The sequence below is a fragment of the Chrysemys picta genome, chromosome 4 (genome assembly GCF_011386835.1).
Source record: "Chrysemys picta bellii isolate R12L10 chromosome 4, ASM1138683v2, whole genome shotgun sequence".
NCBI lineage: Eukaryota > Metazoa > Chordata > Testudines > Emydidae > Chrysemys > Chrysemys picta.
In genome coordinates, this window is record NC_088794.1 from 91,378,943 (window position 1) to 91,397,402 (window position 18,460).

The following is an 18,460-nucleotide window of genomic DNA, read 5'->3' on the forward strand; positions in this document are numbered from 1 at the left end:
GAAAACTCCCAAGCAAGCCATTTTCCAAGGCATTTGTTTTACGAATCTTTTTAAAAGACTGCATCTAATCACATGAAGAGGGTTGACCATGAAATAGGTCAATATGTAATAAGGACCTCAGTGACTTACGCTTGCCAGAAAAATGTTTGCCTAGTAATGCATGGCATGAATCACTAGAATGAGATAAAGGCACAAACTCTTACCTTAACGGGAAAGCTGCATTTTCCAGTGCGAACCCCTTCTTCATCTGTCTGCCATTGGTGCGGCCTACTAGCCTCTGGGACGTAAACATCTTTCTTTCTCCTAAAACTCTGCCGTAGTTTGTTCATTTCTCAGTTTTCACGTCCTAGAGAAGAAAAATATATTTCAGCAGGTATCAAAATTAAGTTCTTCCACAGTTTAGGCCACCAATATCACTATATGCTATTATGTGGAGAATCTGTGCTTCTACAGAAATAGATGGAAGACTCTCAAAGAAAAGCGGCTTAGTAAACAAGGAGCCAGCTAGAGATGGGATCTGAGAAGGCTCTGCTTGTAGAAGGGTATTATGCTCAACTAGCCAACAGCAACATCAGATGGGGTAAAGTAACTGTAATCTAGAAGGAACCAGCTTGACAGCCCCCTTCCATCCTGAAATTTCTAGACACCTCCAAAATGAAGTCTCCCTTTTGACTAGGAAATTTTAGAATGCAAACAAAACCAAACCAGGCAAGCCAGGTGACACTTGCACATGCCTCTTTAGATCAAGGGGTGGCCCCCAGGAAGCATGGGGACTGTGCGTCCAAATATGTGAGCTGAGGGGCTTTGAAAGCTCGTTTCAAAAGCAATTTGAAAAGAGCACCATATTAAACTTATATGGAGATAATTTCACAGTTGACATTTTTGCTTTCCAAGTAAAACTATTAGACACTGAACTACATGGAAAGTGATTCACTTTTGTCTGTGTTTACAATTCCTGTCATCTCAGCAGCTTGAAATCCTCAAAAAACACAGCTATCACATAACTGAACACAGGCAGGGATTTAAGAAGTTCAAGAAACTTGCTGCCAACCTTGCTCCTAGTCAACCTAGTTTTCAGAAGAAATGTCAACCCCTTTCCATCTGCCATCACTAAAGCACTCTGGCCATTCCAAATGACAAAAGGCCTGAGTTTTGTCATTAACTCCCCCCACAAGCTTTGTGCAACTCTCACTTTTTGTTATAAATTAATATGGTAATTGAGCAGAGCAGTTCTCTATTGTTTTATATGGGTGTGGTGATATTAATGAACCCAGACAAAGGAAACAAAATTTTGGATTGCCAGTCGGTATGTTTCCCTAGCATTCTTTATTTTCCTATAGCCTATTTTAAAAAGTGACACTGTCAAACTCATCATTTAAAGCTATCTTTACTTTTTCATCTTTATGATTCTAGCAATAAGGCATCAAGCAGTATGCTTGTTCCTGGAATAGGAAATAGGAACTCCTTGCCAGAGAATGCTGTGAAGGCCAAGACTATAACAGGGTTCAAAAAAGAACTAGGTAAGTTCATGGAGGATAGGTCCATCAATGGTTATTAGCCAGAATGGACAGGGATGGTGTCCCTAGCCTCCATTTGCCAGAAGCTGGGAATGGGCGACCAGGGATGGATCACTTGATTACCTGTTCTGTTCATTCCCTCTGGGGCAACTGGCATTGGCCACTTTCGGAAGACAGGATACTGGGCTAGATGAATCTTTGGTCTGACCCAGTAGGGTCATTCTTATGTTCTCCCCATAACAATGTGCTGCCCCCTAGGGCAGTGATGGATGGAGGAATTAGACTTGCGCCCCAAGATAGTGGGATAGAGTGGGATTGTCTCTGCAATTTGTGATTCCTCACCTGGCAGTTACTTGAAACAATATTGTCTTCATTGCTCTTTCCTCTCCCAAAAGTCTCCTTAATTTTAATAAATATGCAAGAGTTCGTAGTATTGGGCTTATCAAACACATTGGGAGTAAGCACAGAGTTCAAAAACCAGATCAAAAGTGATTTAATCATTAAAAAATTTCATAATGGGGGGGGTGACTTGATTTTTGAATCTGTGATTGGCAAAACTGTAAAGCAGTTTGGTAGTAAAAACAATTTTAACAGAAGAGGACGTGTGAACTAGTATGTGATATAACTAGAGCAACACCAAACATGGATCTGATTAACTAAAAATAAATAGGATGTGGAAATGAGTACACCCTCAGCACCTGCGTGCAAAGAGATCACATTTCTTATCACACACTCCGCTGATGATTGACAAAGTTAATCACTCCAAACAAGTAACTCCTCCACATTCATGAAATCCTAACTAGGTAAGTTCAAAGTTCTTTGAATAATAAAAGAATGCTGAGTGTGCAAAGCAAACTGCAGAACAGTTCTAAAGAGGATAGTAGAGTAACGTTAAGTTAGAATTTTGCTTTACCCACGAAAAACCCCTTTAAGATAAAAAACATGCAGATTTTAAGTAGGGTTACCATACTTAAATAAAAAAAGAGGACCCTCCACAGGGTCCTGGCCCCGCCCATTTCCCACCCCAGCCCCGCCCCAACCCCGCCCTAACTCTGCCCCCTCCTCTCTCCCACTCCCAGCCACGCGGAAAGGGCTGCCCGAGCGGTACCGGCTTCACGGTTTGCCGGGCAGCCCCCAGACCCTGTGCCCCCAGCCGGCGCTTCCCCAGCGCAGCTGGAGCCCGGGAGGGGAAGCGCCCAGCCGGGGGCGCAGGGTCTGGAGGCTGCCCGGCAAACCGTGAAGCCGGTAGCGCTAGGGCTTCGGGCAGCCCCCTTGCCTCCGGACCCTGCGCCCCCGGCCGGACACTTACCCTCCCGGGCTCCGGCGGCGCAGGGTCCGGAGGCATGGGGGCTGCCCAAAGCCCATAGCGCTCGGCTCTTAAACAGAGCCGAAGAGTCGGGGAGGAGCAGAGCCGCCGCGGCCAGAGGCCCTGCTCCTCCCCTGACTCTTTAGCTCTGTTTAAGAGCCGAGCTGCCCCAGCGCTACCGGCTTCGGGCAGCCCCCATGCCTCCGGACCCTGCGCCGCCGGAGCCCGGGAGGGGAAGTGCCCGGCCGGCGGCTGGGGTCCAGAGGCAAGGGGGCTGCCTGAAGCCCATAGCGCTCGGGCAGCTCGGCTCTTAAACAGAGCCGAAGAGTCAGGGGAGGAGCAGAGCAGCCGCTGGAGGGGAAGTGCCCGGCTGGCATTTTCCCGGACATGTTCGGCTTTTTGGCAATTCCCCCCGGACGGGGGTTTGATTGCCAAAACGCCGGACATGTCCGGGAAAAACTGGATGTATGGTAACCCTAATTTTGAGGCTTGCAGCCTCAAGAGCCTTAGGGACTATGAATTTCTATAGGAGCTGGGCACTTAACTCCCACAGGGTACGTCTAAACTTCAATATCAGACCTGCAGCCAGCCCAGGTCAGCTGACTCGGGCTCATGGTGCTCAGGCTGTGGGGCTATAAAATTCCACTGCAGACTTTCAGGTTTAGGCTGAAGCCCTGGGACCCTCCACCCTCCCTTGTGAGGTCTCAGAGCCTAGGCTCCGGCCCAAACCCAAACCGGCCCAAACTGCAGCCCAAGCCCAACTCAGCTGATCCAGGCCAGCTCTGGCTGTGCCGTGGGTCTTTTATTGAAGTATCGAGGTTGGTCTCCTCTGAAAATCGCAGCCTTCTATTTTGTCTAGGGATAATTTTATACTAAGAGGCAGAGTTAACCAATAACCATAGTAGTAGGACTGGTTGAAAGTTTTCCATCTCAACTGTTGCTAGAAGATTAGTTCAAAACTCAAACACAATTTTTCGTGAAAGTGTTTTTCTGTAGAAATTTTAATTTTTTGTCAGAAACCCAAATACGCCAAACCCCAAAATATTTTGGCCAAAAACAATTTTGTTTGCTACATTGCCTCATGGAAGTTGTACTTTGGTTACTTTATCTCCCCCATTCTCCTCTATGGATGAGGCTCCCCACCTGAATTTCTCCCATCTTGCCCCACAGCTATGGGACTCCATGATGCACTTCCTCCGCCAAGATGGGAGACTGATGCATCATTCCAACCAGATTTATTTCAGCCAGAAAGCTCAGCCTACAGGGGAGAAAGGGAACATGAGACCCCTGAACTACAACTCCCATGAGGAACTATGGTAGCATTTTCGCCACAATATTTTGAATTTTCAGCAAAAATATTAACATTTTGTGCAAAAAACAAGTCCATTTCCCAGTGAGCTCTAGTTATGAGGGTGTGCTTTCACAACTTAGTTGCTGGAATTGAAATGGACCCTCTACAGCAATAGAAGCTATTACCTACTTAGGATTAATTTCTGTCCAACTAGTCAGAACAACCATTTACACCAACAAAGAAAAACAATGGAGAATTGAAAGAAGCGGAATGGTTATCAGAATCCCCCAACAGCCCAAAGTAGTTTGTCCTACAAACAGCCACCTGATTGGCAATGAACGTCATCCCTGTCCCATCAGATTTAAATTTTTTATTAAAGCTAATGTTAAAACATTATGTAGTACACAGGTTAAGAAAAGAGTGTATGTACATCTGGGTAAAGTGCTTAGATTTATTAAGATGTTAAATAAGCAATTCACACTGGATACATATCAGATTCAGGAAACAAGGACATGGATTGCTGTCACTGTGATAAAATGCTCAAATTCCCATGACAATCTTCTCTAAATGATAATAATTTAAAACCCTAGCATTAAAAAAAACAAAAACCCCCAGAAACTTAGTGTCCCTCCCCCCTCAGTCATTTGCATATTCTTGGCATTTTCATATAGTTGCAATATGTATCCAAGAACATTATTGTAAACCCTCCTAGTCTAGCCCAGGGTAGTGATTTATTCTTTCTGTACCAAACAGCTGGACACAGTCATATCAATAGAATGGCTTCTATTCCCTCTCAGGGGCTGTCATGGCTAAAAATCATCAGCTACTGATTTCTATACTTAGTATGTTTAGTATTTTACATTTTCAGAGTTTCATAAAAACATGAAATCAGCCAATTTCCACCTGCTGGAAGAAGGAAGTATCCCATTTCTCTGGGCCACTATAGGGGACTATGGAGAAGTTAAACAATATAAAATTTAGAGTTCTATTTAAGAGCCAAAATGGAAAACTTCCAAGTTTAATGCACAAAAATGTATTGCAATTTGTTACAAAAAGCTGAAAGCTTTGAGGGAAGCAGAACCACTTGACTTAGGACTTGTGCTTTATAAAAATCAGTCTTAACAGAGGAACTATTACAAGAGGTACAGTTCAGTGTGTAGATGACTCTGCCCACTGCAGAAATAATGAGAAAGTAGGGCAGAGAAAGAAATTATTCTTAAAAATCAAGGTGATTACCCCATAAAATAAACAAACACAGACCAGCTCCCCACTAAATCCCAAATTTCTACAAACTAACCAGAGGTTAAGTTCAAAAGTTATCCAAGAAGATGAGCCAATTTAAAAATTCTTTATTTAATTTTATTTTGTGCACTTGACGTATAGTCAGTTTCACTGTTATGTACTGTCAGTTAGCCTGTAAGTTTCCCCTTTGCCTAGGTCTTTCACACAGCAACAGAGAAGAGGAAAAATCTCCAAAGGCAACTATAAAAATGAAAAAGTTGGCAGAGGGACTCTGGCAGGACTGGTGTGGGCACCTGAAACTACTTTTAAATTTTACTAAAGTTTAAATTAGCAGCAGTACAAGTTTCCTCATTCAGAGAGCTACTAGTTAAATTCTCAATCTGAAGGACTACACAGCCAACCACAAATCTGATGAAGATTTAATCTTATGAATTCTAACGTGAACCAGGGGTAGTCAAGCCACATACAAATAGCACTTTTTCCACTTGGACTGGAAAGGGATATGATCGGTTTTAGACCAGTCTTGGATCGTGGATATGGTTTGTGAAACTGTTCAGGGTGCTTGGTACCACCCATTGCCCCATCCATGGATTAAATAAATACTGAATGCTTTCCAGCTCCCTTTGATCAAAAAACAAACAGTTCATATAAAGGCACAAAGCACCATTGAAGTCTTTAGCCAATAGAAAAGTAATTAGGAAGATCATGTGAGAGGAACTCCCTGTGCAATCCTCCTGTTTTGCAAGGGAAGACAGCCTTTTCAAGTATAAGCCCCTTGAAAAAAAATAGGTCAGATTCACTCATCTGTCTGACTCCTAAAGTAAACAAGTTTCAAATAATGGAAAAAACAAGGTTTAAAAAACAGTTTTTATTGAAAAGATTCTTCTAGAACTGCATAACTAGTCTAGCCTCCACTTTACATTGCAAGTCAGTGCACATTTTATGATAGGTCTCTCTTTAAAGCAAGTCAAGAAAAAAACAACTGCAGTTTTGGCTACACCTATTTTAAGTCATGCCCATGCCCAGTAAATAAATAATGCAACTGGACCTTTTTTCATAGCTAAATTATCATACACCATCTCTAGCACAGAGTGACAGGTACGCTGCCCAGAAATTAAAATCTAAATAAGAGTTGGAGCAACAATCATTCTCCATTATTCTGTCTATAATACGCTTTGTGCCGGAGATACTCAATGTTAGGTGTAAGATAGAAGTTTGGAAATAAGTACTTTTTGCTGCTTTCTTTCAAAGTCATCTGACATTTCTGAGCCAAGAGGAGATACAAACTGTTGCAATCTCACTGAGAATCTGGCAAGGGTGGTTGTGTAACTGATTTATAAGGGAAATAAACACTTGAGACACACTCTTCTACATTGTTAGGAAGATTTGCATCCCAACATAAGCCTTGTGGTCTGTGTTTTTGCCTGTAATAAGGTGTGGCCAATATTTGATATCTCAAGTTTCATGGAAATGATATTTTGACTCCACAAAGCTTTCAGAATTTTAGTATGCAATCAATATTGCAGAATAAGTAAACATATGAAAAAATATGCATGTATTTCTGGTTTTCCAGACTTCACATTTTAATCTACAAAGAGCTTATGAGGTGAAGCAACAACCAAAGCGTGCTACATAGTCTCTTACAGAACCTAAAGTTTATTGTCGCTGCTTTAATATTACTAGAGTATTAATTTAAAAAGACTTGGTTCATGACAGTATATCTCTGTTCATCACAAATGGGAGATTTTTTGTAACACAAGCCACTTCCTTGTGTCAAAATACTAAAGGCAAAACAATAAAAAGCTTGTTTTAAATAAATATATGTATAAAAAGTAAAAAAGTGGTCAATTTAATCATTTCAGAACTATTTGCTTTTCAATACAATTTCAGAATCTCCACAGTTTAAGGGGTTTAATAAAACTTTTTTTCCCCGTAAGAGACAGATATAGGCTCAAGAAAATGTTATAACAGGGTTAGTTTGCCTCCAGTCACATTGGGCTGCTAAACTGTTTTTCCCCTTTACAAAAGCACTTAAATCACTCTTAAACACGGTTGTGATACATAGTGGTTCTTAAGCTGAGTCCGTAATGGAGTTTAGTGTGGGAAAAACTGACACTATTCCTTCCCCAGATCTACTGGGAAAGTGAATCCTTATTACAATTACATTTTATCAGCATCACTGCAATTATTCTCCAGTGCAAGAATTGTGTGAAAGAATCGGTCCTTGCTTTTTATACCAAAATCATTCTCTTTTTGTATGCTTTTCAGTGCAGAGCTTTGTTTTGAATCAGTTTATTCTTTTTGGAGGCTTGGATATTGTAAAATCTAATTAAATCCAGCTCTGTCACACTGATGGAAATGGAAGGATGCACCATATGAGCACTCACTCACTAAAGCACAGCAGTCCTACTTACGCATCACAGTATGACTAACCACATTGTACATTACAGGACTTTCCAACCCATTTACCCTTTCATTACCAAATTAAAATCCAATAATGTACATACTGGGGCAAACTTTCTGCTCTAAGATGTCAAAGCATTTGCCCTTCTCTCCATTTTAATAGTATATTGGTTTAACAAATCTGGATCAACTCTTTTAGTATGTTTTGTATTTGGCTTTGAAATAGTAAAGTACTTTTGCTTTTCATTTGGGTTGGGGGGGGGAAACGGGGATGGAAGCAGAAATTACTATTCTGAAACAACGTCCCAAATTATCAGATTCCACTATTTTTGCAAACCCAGTGACATATGGTCCTGTATGACTCACTCCCATCTCTAAGAGGGAATTATTAGAGAAGCAATCCCCTTGCTTTATATGCTCAGCCTGAAATATACCTCAAATATTTTCCCAGACAAATAGCTAGCTATACAGCAGGGCTAGGTAACCTGCTGCACGCGAGCTGATTTTCAGTGGCACTCACACTGCCTGGGTCCTGGACACCGGTCCGGAAGGCTCTGCATTTTAATTTAATTTTAAATGAAGCTTCTTAAACATTTTAAAATCCTTATTTACTTTACATACAACAATAGTTTAGTTATATATTATAGACTTATAGAAAGAGACCTTCTAAAATCATTAAAATGTATTACTGGAACGTGAAACCTTAAATTAGAGTGAATAAATGAAGACTCGGCACACCACTTCTGAAAGGTTGCCGACCCCTGTTATACAGTGTGCTATGGAAGCTGCCAGACCCATCAAATGTTAAAAAGTAATTTGGTTTTAATTAGCAGTTTATATTATTCTAAAATGGATGTAAAACTTACCTCTGACCTTTGCTTAGCCTTTTGGGAAGCAGTAAGAAGTGTTCTTGCTTGGTTGCAATTATGCATGCATGGAATGCTGACAGATCAAACTTCCCTTTCCAACTGAAGGCCTTATCTTTTAGCCAGATAAATGAGACGGATCTAATTTTTCAGAAATGAACAGCCCATGTTTAAAGAGTGTCCCTTAACTAGACACTGAATTTAGAAGAGGGATATATGACTATTTTATAACAGAATCCTTTTCTAAAGGTATCAGAACACAAAAAGGATTGAGTGGGCAAGAACCATACATGCCTTATTAAACATCTTTCCTGGGATTATGATACAGCCCCACGTGAGCTGAACAGCAAACCAATAATAAATTCTACAATAAAAATCTCCCATTTGACCCACTGAAAGTTTGATCTGGTAAAAAAGTCACATGTGCATGAGAAATAGGAAATCAAATGCAGACGAGAGAGTTAAGGATGTCCATGAAAACTTAACATTTCCTGACTAATTAAAAAAGTGCCACTTTAAAATAATTACTTTTCAGAGCAGCACTGAATACACAAAAGGATAAGGGAGAACAAAGTGTGGTAACTTCTGTAATCGAAGTCTTTACTACCCCTAACTCCTTCACCTTACAAAGCCAGGGAGAATAAGCTCAAATTTTATTTCATCTCATGAATCAGAATTGTTTATTAAATTTCAATTACGTAGACCCATTGAAGGCAATGGTGTTGTATAGGTGCCACAAATGGCATAATTTGGCCTGCAGAACCATTATTAATGTGAAAAGATGGAAACAACTTAGCATGAATCAAGAACCAGGCCATGTCTACACTACAGAAAGTTTTGTATGCATGGCTATAACAGTCAGGGTGTGAAAAAACTATATAAAAGCTGACATAGCTATGCCAGCAAAACACCCACTGTAGCTATGCCAACAAAGGAGTGCTTCTGTCAGCATAACTGATGTTGTCCAGGGAACAAAACCTTTCTGTTAGCATACTCTGGATCTACACTAAGGGGCTCTACTAACACACAGGAAACATCTCCTTAAAGTGCAATGGCATTCAAAAAAAATTATGTTAGGAACCTTTAGGAAGGAGATAGATAAGACGACAGAAAATCATCATAATGCTACTATATAAATCTGTTGTGCACCCATACCTTGAATAGTGCATGCAGGTCTGGTTGCATCGGTTCAAAAAAAAAGATATTAGAACTAGAAAACGTACAGAGGAGGGCAACAAAAACAATTACGGGTATGGAAAAGCTTCCATATGAAGCAGGATTAAAAAGACTGGGACTGTTCAACTTGGAAAAGATGACAGGTCTATGAATCATAAATGGTATGGAGAAAGTGAATAAGGAAGTGTAATTTACCCCTTCTTATAATATGAACCAGGGGTCATCTAATGAAATTAACAGGCAGCAGGTTTAAAACAAACATAAGTACTTCTTCACACAATGCACAGTCAACCTGTGGAATTTTGGCCAAGGGATACTGTGAAGGCCAAAAGTACAACTGGGTTCAAAAAAGAAATCAGAAGTTCATAGAGGATAGGTGGGTCCATCAATGGCTATTAGCCAAGATGGTCAGGGATGCAACATCATGCTCTAGGAGCCCCTAAACAACTGACTACTAGAAGCTGGGGTATATCACTTGATGAAGTGCCCTGTTCTGTTCATTTTCTCTTAAGCATCTGACACCAGCCATTGTTGGAAAACAGGATACTAGGCTAGATGGATCATTGGTCTGACCCAGCCTGACCATTCTTACGTTATTATAACTATACCAGTATAGCTCTATAAATTGAACCTGTGTGGATTAGCCTCAGATTGAGCTGGCAGAGTTGGCAGTTTGCCAATCCCACATTTAAATGTGATGATTGATGATGCTAAAAAAAATCATGAGACTGGTTTAAAAAAAAATCAAAACAAAAATAAATTGTGTTCTTTTTATTTGCTTTTTAGTTTAGGTCTTTAGGGTGTGTTCAGGTAATGTTGTTCTGCTCTTCTCTAAAGCTGTAAGGGAGATAGGTATATTACAATGGAAGAAGAGACACTCCCAACCAGTAGCTAGTGGGGTTCAGGGGAAGCGGCCGCTTCCCCTGACCATATTCCCCAAAAGTGGCAGCTGCGGAACGGGGCTGCGGGCTGGCTCCCGGCACTCCGGCCAGCCCGGCTGGCGGAACGGGGCCGCGGGTTGGCTCCCGCCTCCCGGCGCTCCGGCCGGCGGAACGGGGCCGCGGGCTCCCGGCGCTCCGGCCACGACTCCAGCCCTGAGAGAGCGTGGCCAGGGGTCTCGGTGCCCCAGACAGCGCTCCGGATGGGGAAGTGGGGTGGCCCTGCGCATGCGCCACTCCATCTTTTGGCGGCATTTTAACGCATGCGCAGGGCCGCCGAAATGCCACCGAAGGACCAGCGCCTTTTTTCTCCGCCGCTCCTCCTCGGCTGCAACCCTGGCTACGCCACTGCTCCCAACCACAGGATTCCAGGAATTTGGACTTTAAGAAAAATCACCAAATATGGCAAGCCTCAAAATCAAAGCACACAAGTTAACAACATTGATTAAACCCACTTTTTATATGTAAATTAAGCACATTTAATTTGGATATCAATCACTGAGAGAAATCAAAAGACCCATAATGCCATTTTTACATAGTTATTTACTGTGATCTCACTTTAAGAGCTTCCTATCCAATCTTAACATTCAGGCCTTGTCTACTCTACAGAGTTTTGTAGACAATAGTTAGACCAACATACCACAACCGCTTTAATTAAAGTGCTGTTGCATGTCCAAACTATGCTCCTTGTGTCGGCAGAGTGCACCCACACAAGCAGCTCTTGCATTGAGACAGAGCAGTGCACTGTGGGTAGGGTTACCATATTTAAAAAAAAAAAAAAAAAAGAGGACACTCCACAGGGCCCTGGCCCCGCCCCTTTCCCACCCCAGCCCCAACTCCGCCCTTTCCCTGCCCCAACTCTGCCCCTTCCCCAAAGTCCCCGCCCTAACTCCGCTCCCTCCGCTGAGCACCCCGCATTCCCCCTCCTCCCTCCCAGCCATGCGAAAAGGGCTGCCCGAACGCTACCAGCTTCACGGTTTGCCGGGCAGCCCCCAGACCCTGCGCCCCCGGCCGGTGCTTCCCCAGCACAGCTGGAGCCCGGGAGGGGAAGCACCCAGCCGGAGGCGCAGGGTCTGGAGGCTGCCCGGCAAACCGTGAAGCCGGTAGCGCTCGGGCTTTGGGCAGCCCCCATGCCTCTGGACCCTGCGCCCGCTCTAAGGTAGGCCAGGGAGTATTTTTCCCCAGACATGTTCGGCTTTTTGGAAATTCCCCCCGGACGGGGGTTTGATTACCAAAAAGCCGGACATGTCCGGGAAAAACCGGACGTATGGTAACCCTAACTGTGGATAGCTATCCCACTGTGCAACTGGTCGCAGGGTACTTTGGGAAGGGTTTGCAATGCCTCATGGGGCAGGTACAGCATCACATGATGCAGGTTTCTCAGTTCCACAGGCATCCTACTAGATTACCAGACATTTTTCAACTGAAGGGGGAGGAGAGAGAGAGCTGAGCATGCTGACACTAGGGTGACCAGATGTCCTGATTTTTGGGTCTCTCTCTTATATAGGATCCTATTACCCCCCACCCCGTCCCGATTTTTCACACTTGCTGTCTGGTCACCCTAGCTGACACTCAAAGTTCAGACAGCAACTAGAACCAACCAACCAATCTTGAGGCAGGGGGAGGGGGTCACCCCTACAGCTACACACACATTAGCCCCCACCTCCCTCCCTGGCTCTGCACAACACAGCAGTCTCCTTCTCTTCTCCCCCCCCCACCCCTGCCCCCGCAGCAGTAGGCCACCCTGCCTGCCTGCCACTGTGTTCCTAGTACCCATATCCTCCTCAGTCCACAAACCAATGATCCACCCCTCCCCTGTGCTCCAGGCAGGAGAGCATGTTGCTTTTTTCCTGCAGGCATGTTCAGCATATGAGCTCTCCATGCAGAGGAATGTCAAAGGGTCCTGGAGCTTTGAAAGGGAAGAGGTGCATGCCTGCAGGGCAGCAGAGTTCAAAACAGTGAGCAGAGCTGTCACAGCAGGCATTGTGGGATACTGGGGGAGGCCAGTCACATCGACACAACAAATGACAGCAACTACACTGACACTTTGTTGCTTTAACTTTGCCACAAAAAGGTCTATGCTAGGGTTACCATATTTCAGCAAGAAAAAAAGAGGACGGGAGGAGCCCCACCCTAGCCCCGCCCTAGCCCCGCCCCTGCCCCTCCCACTTCCCCCAGAACCCCCAACCCTCCCCCCGTTCCTTGTCCCCTGACTGCCCCCTCCTGGGACCCCTGCCCCTAACTGCCCCCCAGGACTCCACTCCCTATCTAAGCCTCCCTGCCTCTTGTCCCCTGACTGCCCCAACCCTTATCCACACCCCCACCCCCAGACAGACCCCTGGGACTCCCACGCCCCATCCAACCACTCCCCACCCCCTGACAGCCCCCCCACAGAACTCCCAACCCATCTAAACCCCTCTGCTCCCTGTCCCCTGACTGCTCCGATCCATCTCCCCACCCCTGCCACCTGACAGCCCCCCCCAGAACTCCCAAACACTCCCCCCCTGCTCCTTGTCCCCTGACTGCCCCCTCCTGGGACCCCTGCTCCTAACTGCCCTCCAGAACCCCACCCCCTACCTAAGACTCCCTGTTCCTTGTCCCCTAACTGCCCCCTCCTAAGACCCCCCCCAACTGCCCCCCAGGACCCTACCCCCTACCTGTACCCTGACTGCCCAAAACTTTCTCCACTCCCCCCAAAAAGCCCCCCCCCCGTTTCTTGACTGCCACCTCCAGAACCTTCCTGCCCCCTGACCTCCTTACCCTGCTGCTCAGAACAGAGTGTTGGGCTCTGTGCAGCCGAGCCGGACACGTGGCTGAGCTCCCCAGCACAACAAAACCCGGTCCCTGGCCCTGCACAACAAAACCCGGTCTGGCCCTGCACAGTGCTGCCGGACTGGGCTGCAAGGGAGCTGCCGGCTCTGAATGCAGGGCGGATCCGGCTCCTCTACAGCTGCTCCTGAGTCCAGCCCGGGACTTCCCTGCAGCCCTCCCAGCCGCTCGCTCTGCTCTGCGGGGGGGAAATCCCGGACATTGTGAGTGCTTTACAAATTCCCCCCGGACGCTATTTTTAGCACAAAAAGGAGGACATGTCCGGGTAAATCCGGACGAATGGTAACCCTAGTCTATGCCTCTCATCAAGGAGGTTTTATTTTGTTGGCAAAACAGACAAGTTTTGCCACAAAAAAGTAGCATTGTAGTGTCTAGTGTAGACAAGGCCTTAGTAGCTTTTTGTACAGAATACAAAAACTTTACTCAGTGTGACAAGTTCTTTGCTCCTCAGAGGCTCAATCTAATGAATTTTTAGAAGTCATTAATCTTAAATCCCATGTAAAATTTTACTCTCCACTTTTTTTGACCAAATGAAGTTACTCTGTATTTTCAAACTTCACAAAAAGCTTTTGATAATGGGGAGATATTTTTTTCCCCCAAAACAGCAAGCCTGCCCCACAAAAAAACGCAGGTTACTCAGCAGCTTTGCTGCAAGACATGACGTCCATCAAAGCATGCCTCCCTCCTATGTCCTCGCACTGCTTGTCAGGTCAACATTTTTCAGTTTGAGCATTTGCTTCAGAAATGAAATGATCATCCAAGGTCTTGCTGGAGCTCTATCCTAAGTGAGAGCTCACTGGCACAAATCCACACAGTCTGGAGTGTTCTAATGTGTTTTAGAAGGTAACCCATTCCAACCAAATTTGGAATGTGGTGGTTTCAGTGAACTGAAAGAAAAACGTATTTACACAGTGAGACTAACTGACCGCCCCCCCCCATAACCCCTACCCCCCGCCACCCCATCCAACCCCCCCATCCTGACTGCCCCCTACACCCCTGCCCCCATTCAACACCTCTGTTCCCCGCCCTCTGACCAGCCTGACCCCATCCACACCCCCGCCCCCTGACCACCACCCTGAACTCCCCTACCCTCTATCCAACCTCCCCGCTCCCTGCCCCCTTACCGCGCTGCCTGGAGCACCATGGCTAGCGGCACTACCGCCCACCACCCAGAACAGCAGGACAGGCACCCACTCCGCCCGGCTGTAGCCAGCGATGCCACCGTGCAGGACAGAGCACTGGGTCAGGCCGTGTCTCTGCAGCTGCGCTGCCCGGCAAGAGCTCGCAGCCCCACCGCCCAGAGTACTGCGCCAGCCACGCAGTGACCTGAGGCTACGGGGGAGAAGGAAAAGGGGGGAGGGGACGGGGGCTAGCTTCCCAGGCCAGGAGCTCAGGGGCCGGGCAGGAGGGTCCCGCAGGCCAGATGTGGCCCCGGGCTGTAGTTTGCCCACCTCTGAACTAGACCATCCTTGATGAGTGTTTGTCTAACCTGTTCTTAAAAACCTTTGCTGACTGAGATCCCACAACCCACATAGGCAATTTGTTCCAGTGCTTAGCTACCCTGACAGTTAGGAAGTTATTCCTAATGTCCAACCTAAACCACCCTTGCTGCAATTTAAGCCAATTGCTTCTTTTCCATCCTCCGAGGTTAATAAGAACAATTTTTCACCTTCCTCCTTGCAACATTTTATGTACTTGAAAACGCCTATGTCCCTCTCAATCGTCTCTTCTCCAGATTAAACAAACCCAGTTTTTTCAATCTTTCCCCACAGGTCATGTTTTCTAGATCGTTAATCATTTTTATTGCTCTCCTCTGATCTTTCTCCAATTTGTCCACATCATTCCTGGGTGCCAAGTGGCACCCAGAAATGGACATAATACTCCAGTTGAGACCCTATCAATGCAAAGTAGAATGGAAGAATTACTTCTTGTGTCTTACTTACAACACTCCTGCTAATACATCCCAGAATGATGTTCACTTTTTTTTTCTTTTTACAACAGTGTTACATTGTTGATTCATTTAGCTTGTGATCCACTATAACTCCCAGATCCCTTTCTACAGTAATCCTTCCTAGGCAGTCATTTCCCATTTTGTAAGAGCTTATTCAGAAAATATTTTAAAAGTATTCTTGGGACTCAATTCTTGCAGTGTTGCGATACCACATGCAGAATTGGCTACATGGACATGGGGAAGTTAAATATTCAAATCTCAGAAATCCTCATTCCAAATCAGTTCTCTACAAGAATACCTACTTTGGGTTCCCTTTAATGAGAGAAAATTTAGAATCCAAGACATGCTGCAATATTTTCCAGAAGGGGCAAAACTCAAGATCATTTACTTTTATATATCTACACAAGAGTCAAGACTTGGCTTTACATTTTGTAACTCCATTGACTTGAGAGAATTACTCCAAATTTACTGTGGTGCCAGATCAGAACCAGGCCCTCTGGTTCTTAAGAATTCTTTCCTACAAGAGTGTAGAGTTATATCAATGCAGGTTTATTTTTTGTAAAAATATAGTCATCCACGTGTATTACTGAATCAGCCACAGTGAGCTTAGTACTGTACTTCCCAATACAATAAAAGCTTTGTTATTCGGCATGTTGGGGGAATGAGGGGTGCCAGTTAGTCAAAAATTCTGGTTAACTAAGAGTTGTACTTACCAATGAAATACAATAAAATGAATACAGTATAAAATAGTATACAGGTACTCAACAATCTAGTAGTATTGTACTGCAGAGTAGCTGGTTTCTTGAAGCCCTTAGGTATATACAGGTAAGGTTTTCTATACAGTAGGTTATCTTATGACACTACATATCACTACAGGAAGCGCATGGCGTACACCCAGATCACTAAAAATACACTTAACACTAAAACTATACCGAACATAATTTAATCTTTGATGATTCAGAAGGCACTTCAGGATCTTGCAGTGCCTCAGGGTCATCATTATCAACATCAATTATCATTGTAGATGTAGAAGGTGAAGGAGATTGGGCTGAATCTGTAATGACCCTATGACACACCCTCAAAGCTGCTTTTTTGAATAAATCCCTGATATTAGCTTGCTTACTTGTCTTCTGCCTCTTTTGCATAAAAGCAGGGTGCAGAATATGCAATTGCATAACCTCCTGTGCGGTATAGTAGTCCCGGTTACTAGACTGAATATTTGTATTGGGAGATCTCAGAAATGCCAGTTAACAGAGATTTCTGATTGATAAAGTGCCGAATAACACAGCTTTTACTGTATATAGTAAGATAGTCCATGTCCTGAAGACACAAGCCAATAAATGAAGAGAGAGAAGGATGATACACAAGCCAAACTAATGTTAGTTGTATAATCATCCTTAGCTGGCCCCCATCTAGCCATTATTAGTTGACTGACTACTTCTAGGCATATTTAAAATGGAACCTGAGTAGGAATTAGGAGTGGTTTATACACTAGCTCAGGGAGAGCATTCTAGGTGTTTGTTAAAGAGAGATGCAAATCAAGCAAAGCTTGAGTCTTCATCAACTTCTACTAGAGCAGATTTGGATCAAACTTCCTAAGTGTGAGTAATACGAGACTATGAATAATTGAATAGACGCATTCTGTATTAAGGTCCCTTTTGAGGAGAGTTCAATGATTCAATAATGAGGTTCAGCTATATAAAATAATTAGGGATTTGTGTCTTTAATATTAAAATCTATAGAGGATTTATAGTGAGTTCAGGTTTTTCTTAAATCCATTCAGAAATGTACTCAGGTTGTAGGAAACCATCTGTTTAAACTAAATTAAATTTTAAATTATGAAATGTGTAGCAGAGAAACTGGAGACAATTCAAAGGTATTTCCCTTAACCCTACCCCACTTTTGTTTCAGGATATACATCAGAAAAATGAGTAAGTGGGGCACAAGGGCTGAGTATCTAAGTTTAGGTGAAAGCCACTACTGTCATATGGGTGCAATATGTAAAGTGTAAACAAGCCAAAAAATGTCCAAGAACTTAACAATTGGATGGTAATAAACTGCAAATCCCAGTGACTGAATCTGGTAATAGTCTAAATCAAAAAGTGCTTTCATCATCATTTGGACCTATTTCCAACGCTTCACATTGACTCAGACATTCTAGGCTTCAGAGTGACAATCCTAGAATCTTGTATAAATTATTATTCATTTACATTCTTTCCTATAACTTTTGAATACTTTTTTTTGGCAGATAAAGTTTAAATGAATAAGAATACTGCAAGCAAAATTTACAAGAAAAGAAGGGGCACTTCACAAGTTTTGGTCAGAGAACTATCAGGAAATGCATTAGATAATCCTGAAGGAATTCTGCCCCCCAAAATTAAAATTTTTGCACACTATTTAAAAATTTTGCAAAATTCTGCAAATTTTATTTGTCAAATGTGGAGGCTCCACCATGGCACTAGGGAGTACAGGCCACTGGCTGCATAGAGATAGGAGATTCCCCTCCCCCACCCCCGAACACAGAGTCAGCGGTGAGGCTGCACCCAACCCTGACACAGCGTAAGGACCGGGCCTGCACCAGAAAACACCCCATCCTTACACTGCTCATCTGGTCAAAGTAAGCAGTGGTGTAAAGACTACTTCGCAAGAAAAACAAGGTCAGAGCAACCCTGACCCAGAACAGAGTACTAACAAATGCTTATCACACCACAATTTGAGGCCAGTAAATCCAGGGCTTGAAAAATAAACTCTATGGTAAGTTTTATCTGGCAAGTGTGGGAGCTGGTTTATCAGTTTCTGCTGAATTTAGCCTAGCATTTAAAAAAAATGCTTCTAACTTTGGAGTAGTAAAAAGACAAAAAACTTTTCAATTAACACCTAACAAATCAACACCAACAACATGCACTTTAAAGAATAAAATCCAACTAATGTAATTATTTAA

At 43.9% G+C, this 18,460-nt stretch overlaps 1 protein-coding gene across 20 annotated transcripts in view; it reads right to left on the reverse strand.

Moving 5' to 3' along the window:
* The window catches only part of NUMB (NUMB endocytic adaptor protein), a 126,563-nt gene that overhangs the window by 53,194 nt on the left and 54,909 nt on the right, over positions 1 to 18,460 (reverse strand). For 16 of the 20 annotated variants that reach the window (XM_065592998.1, XM_065592992.1, XM_065592996.1 and 13 more), the window contains one exon: positions 204 to 346. In XM_065592998.1, the coding sequence (XP_065449070.1) occupies positions 204 to 329 (126 nt within the window). In that variant the 5' untranslated portion in view covers positions 330 to 346. Of the gene's footprint in view, positions 1 to 203; positions 347 to 3,966; positions 4,082 to 18,460 lie in introns of all 20 variants that reach the window. The other 4 variants (XM_065592999.1, XM_065592993.1, XM_065592997.1 and 1 more) reach the window with 1 other exon arrangement.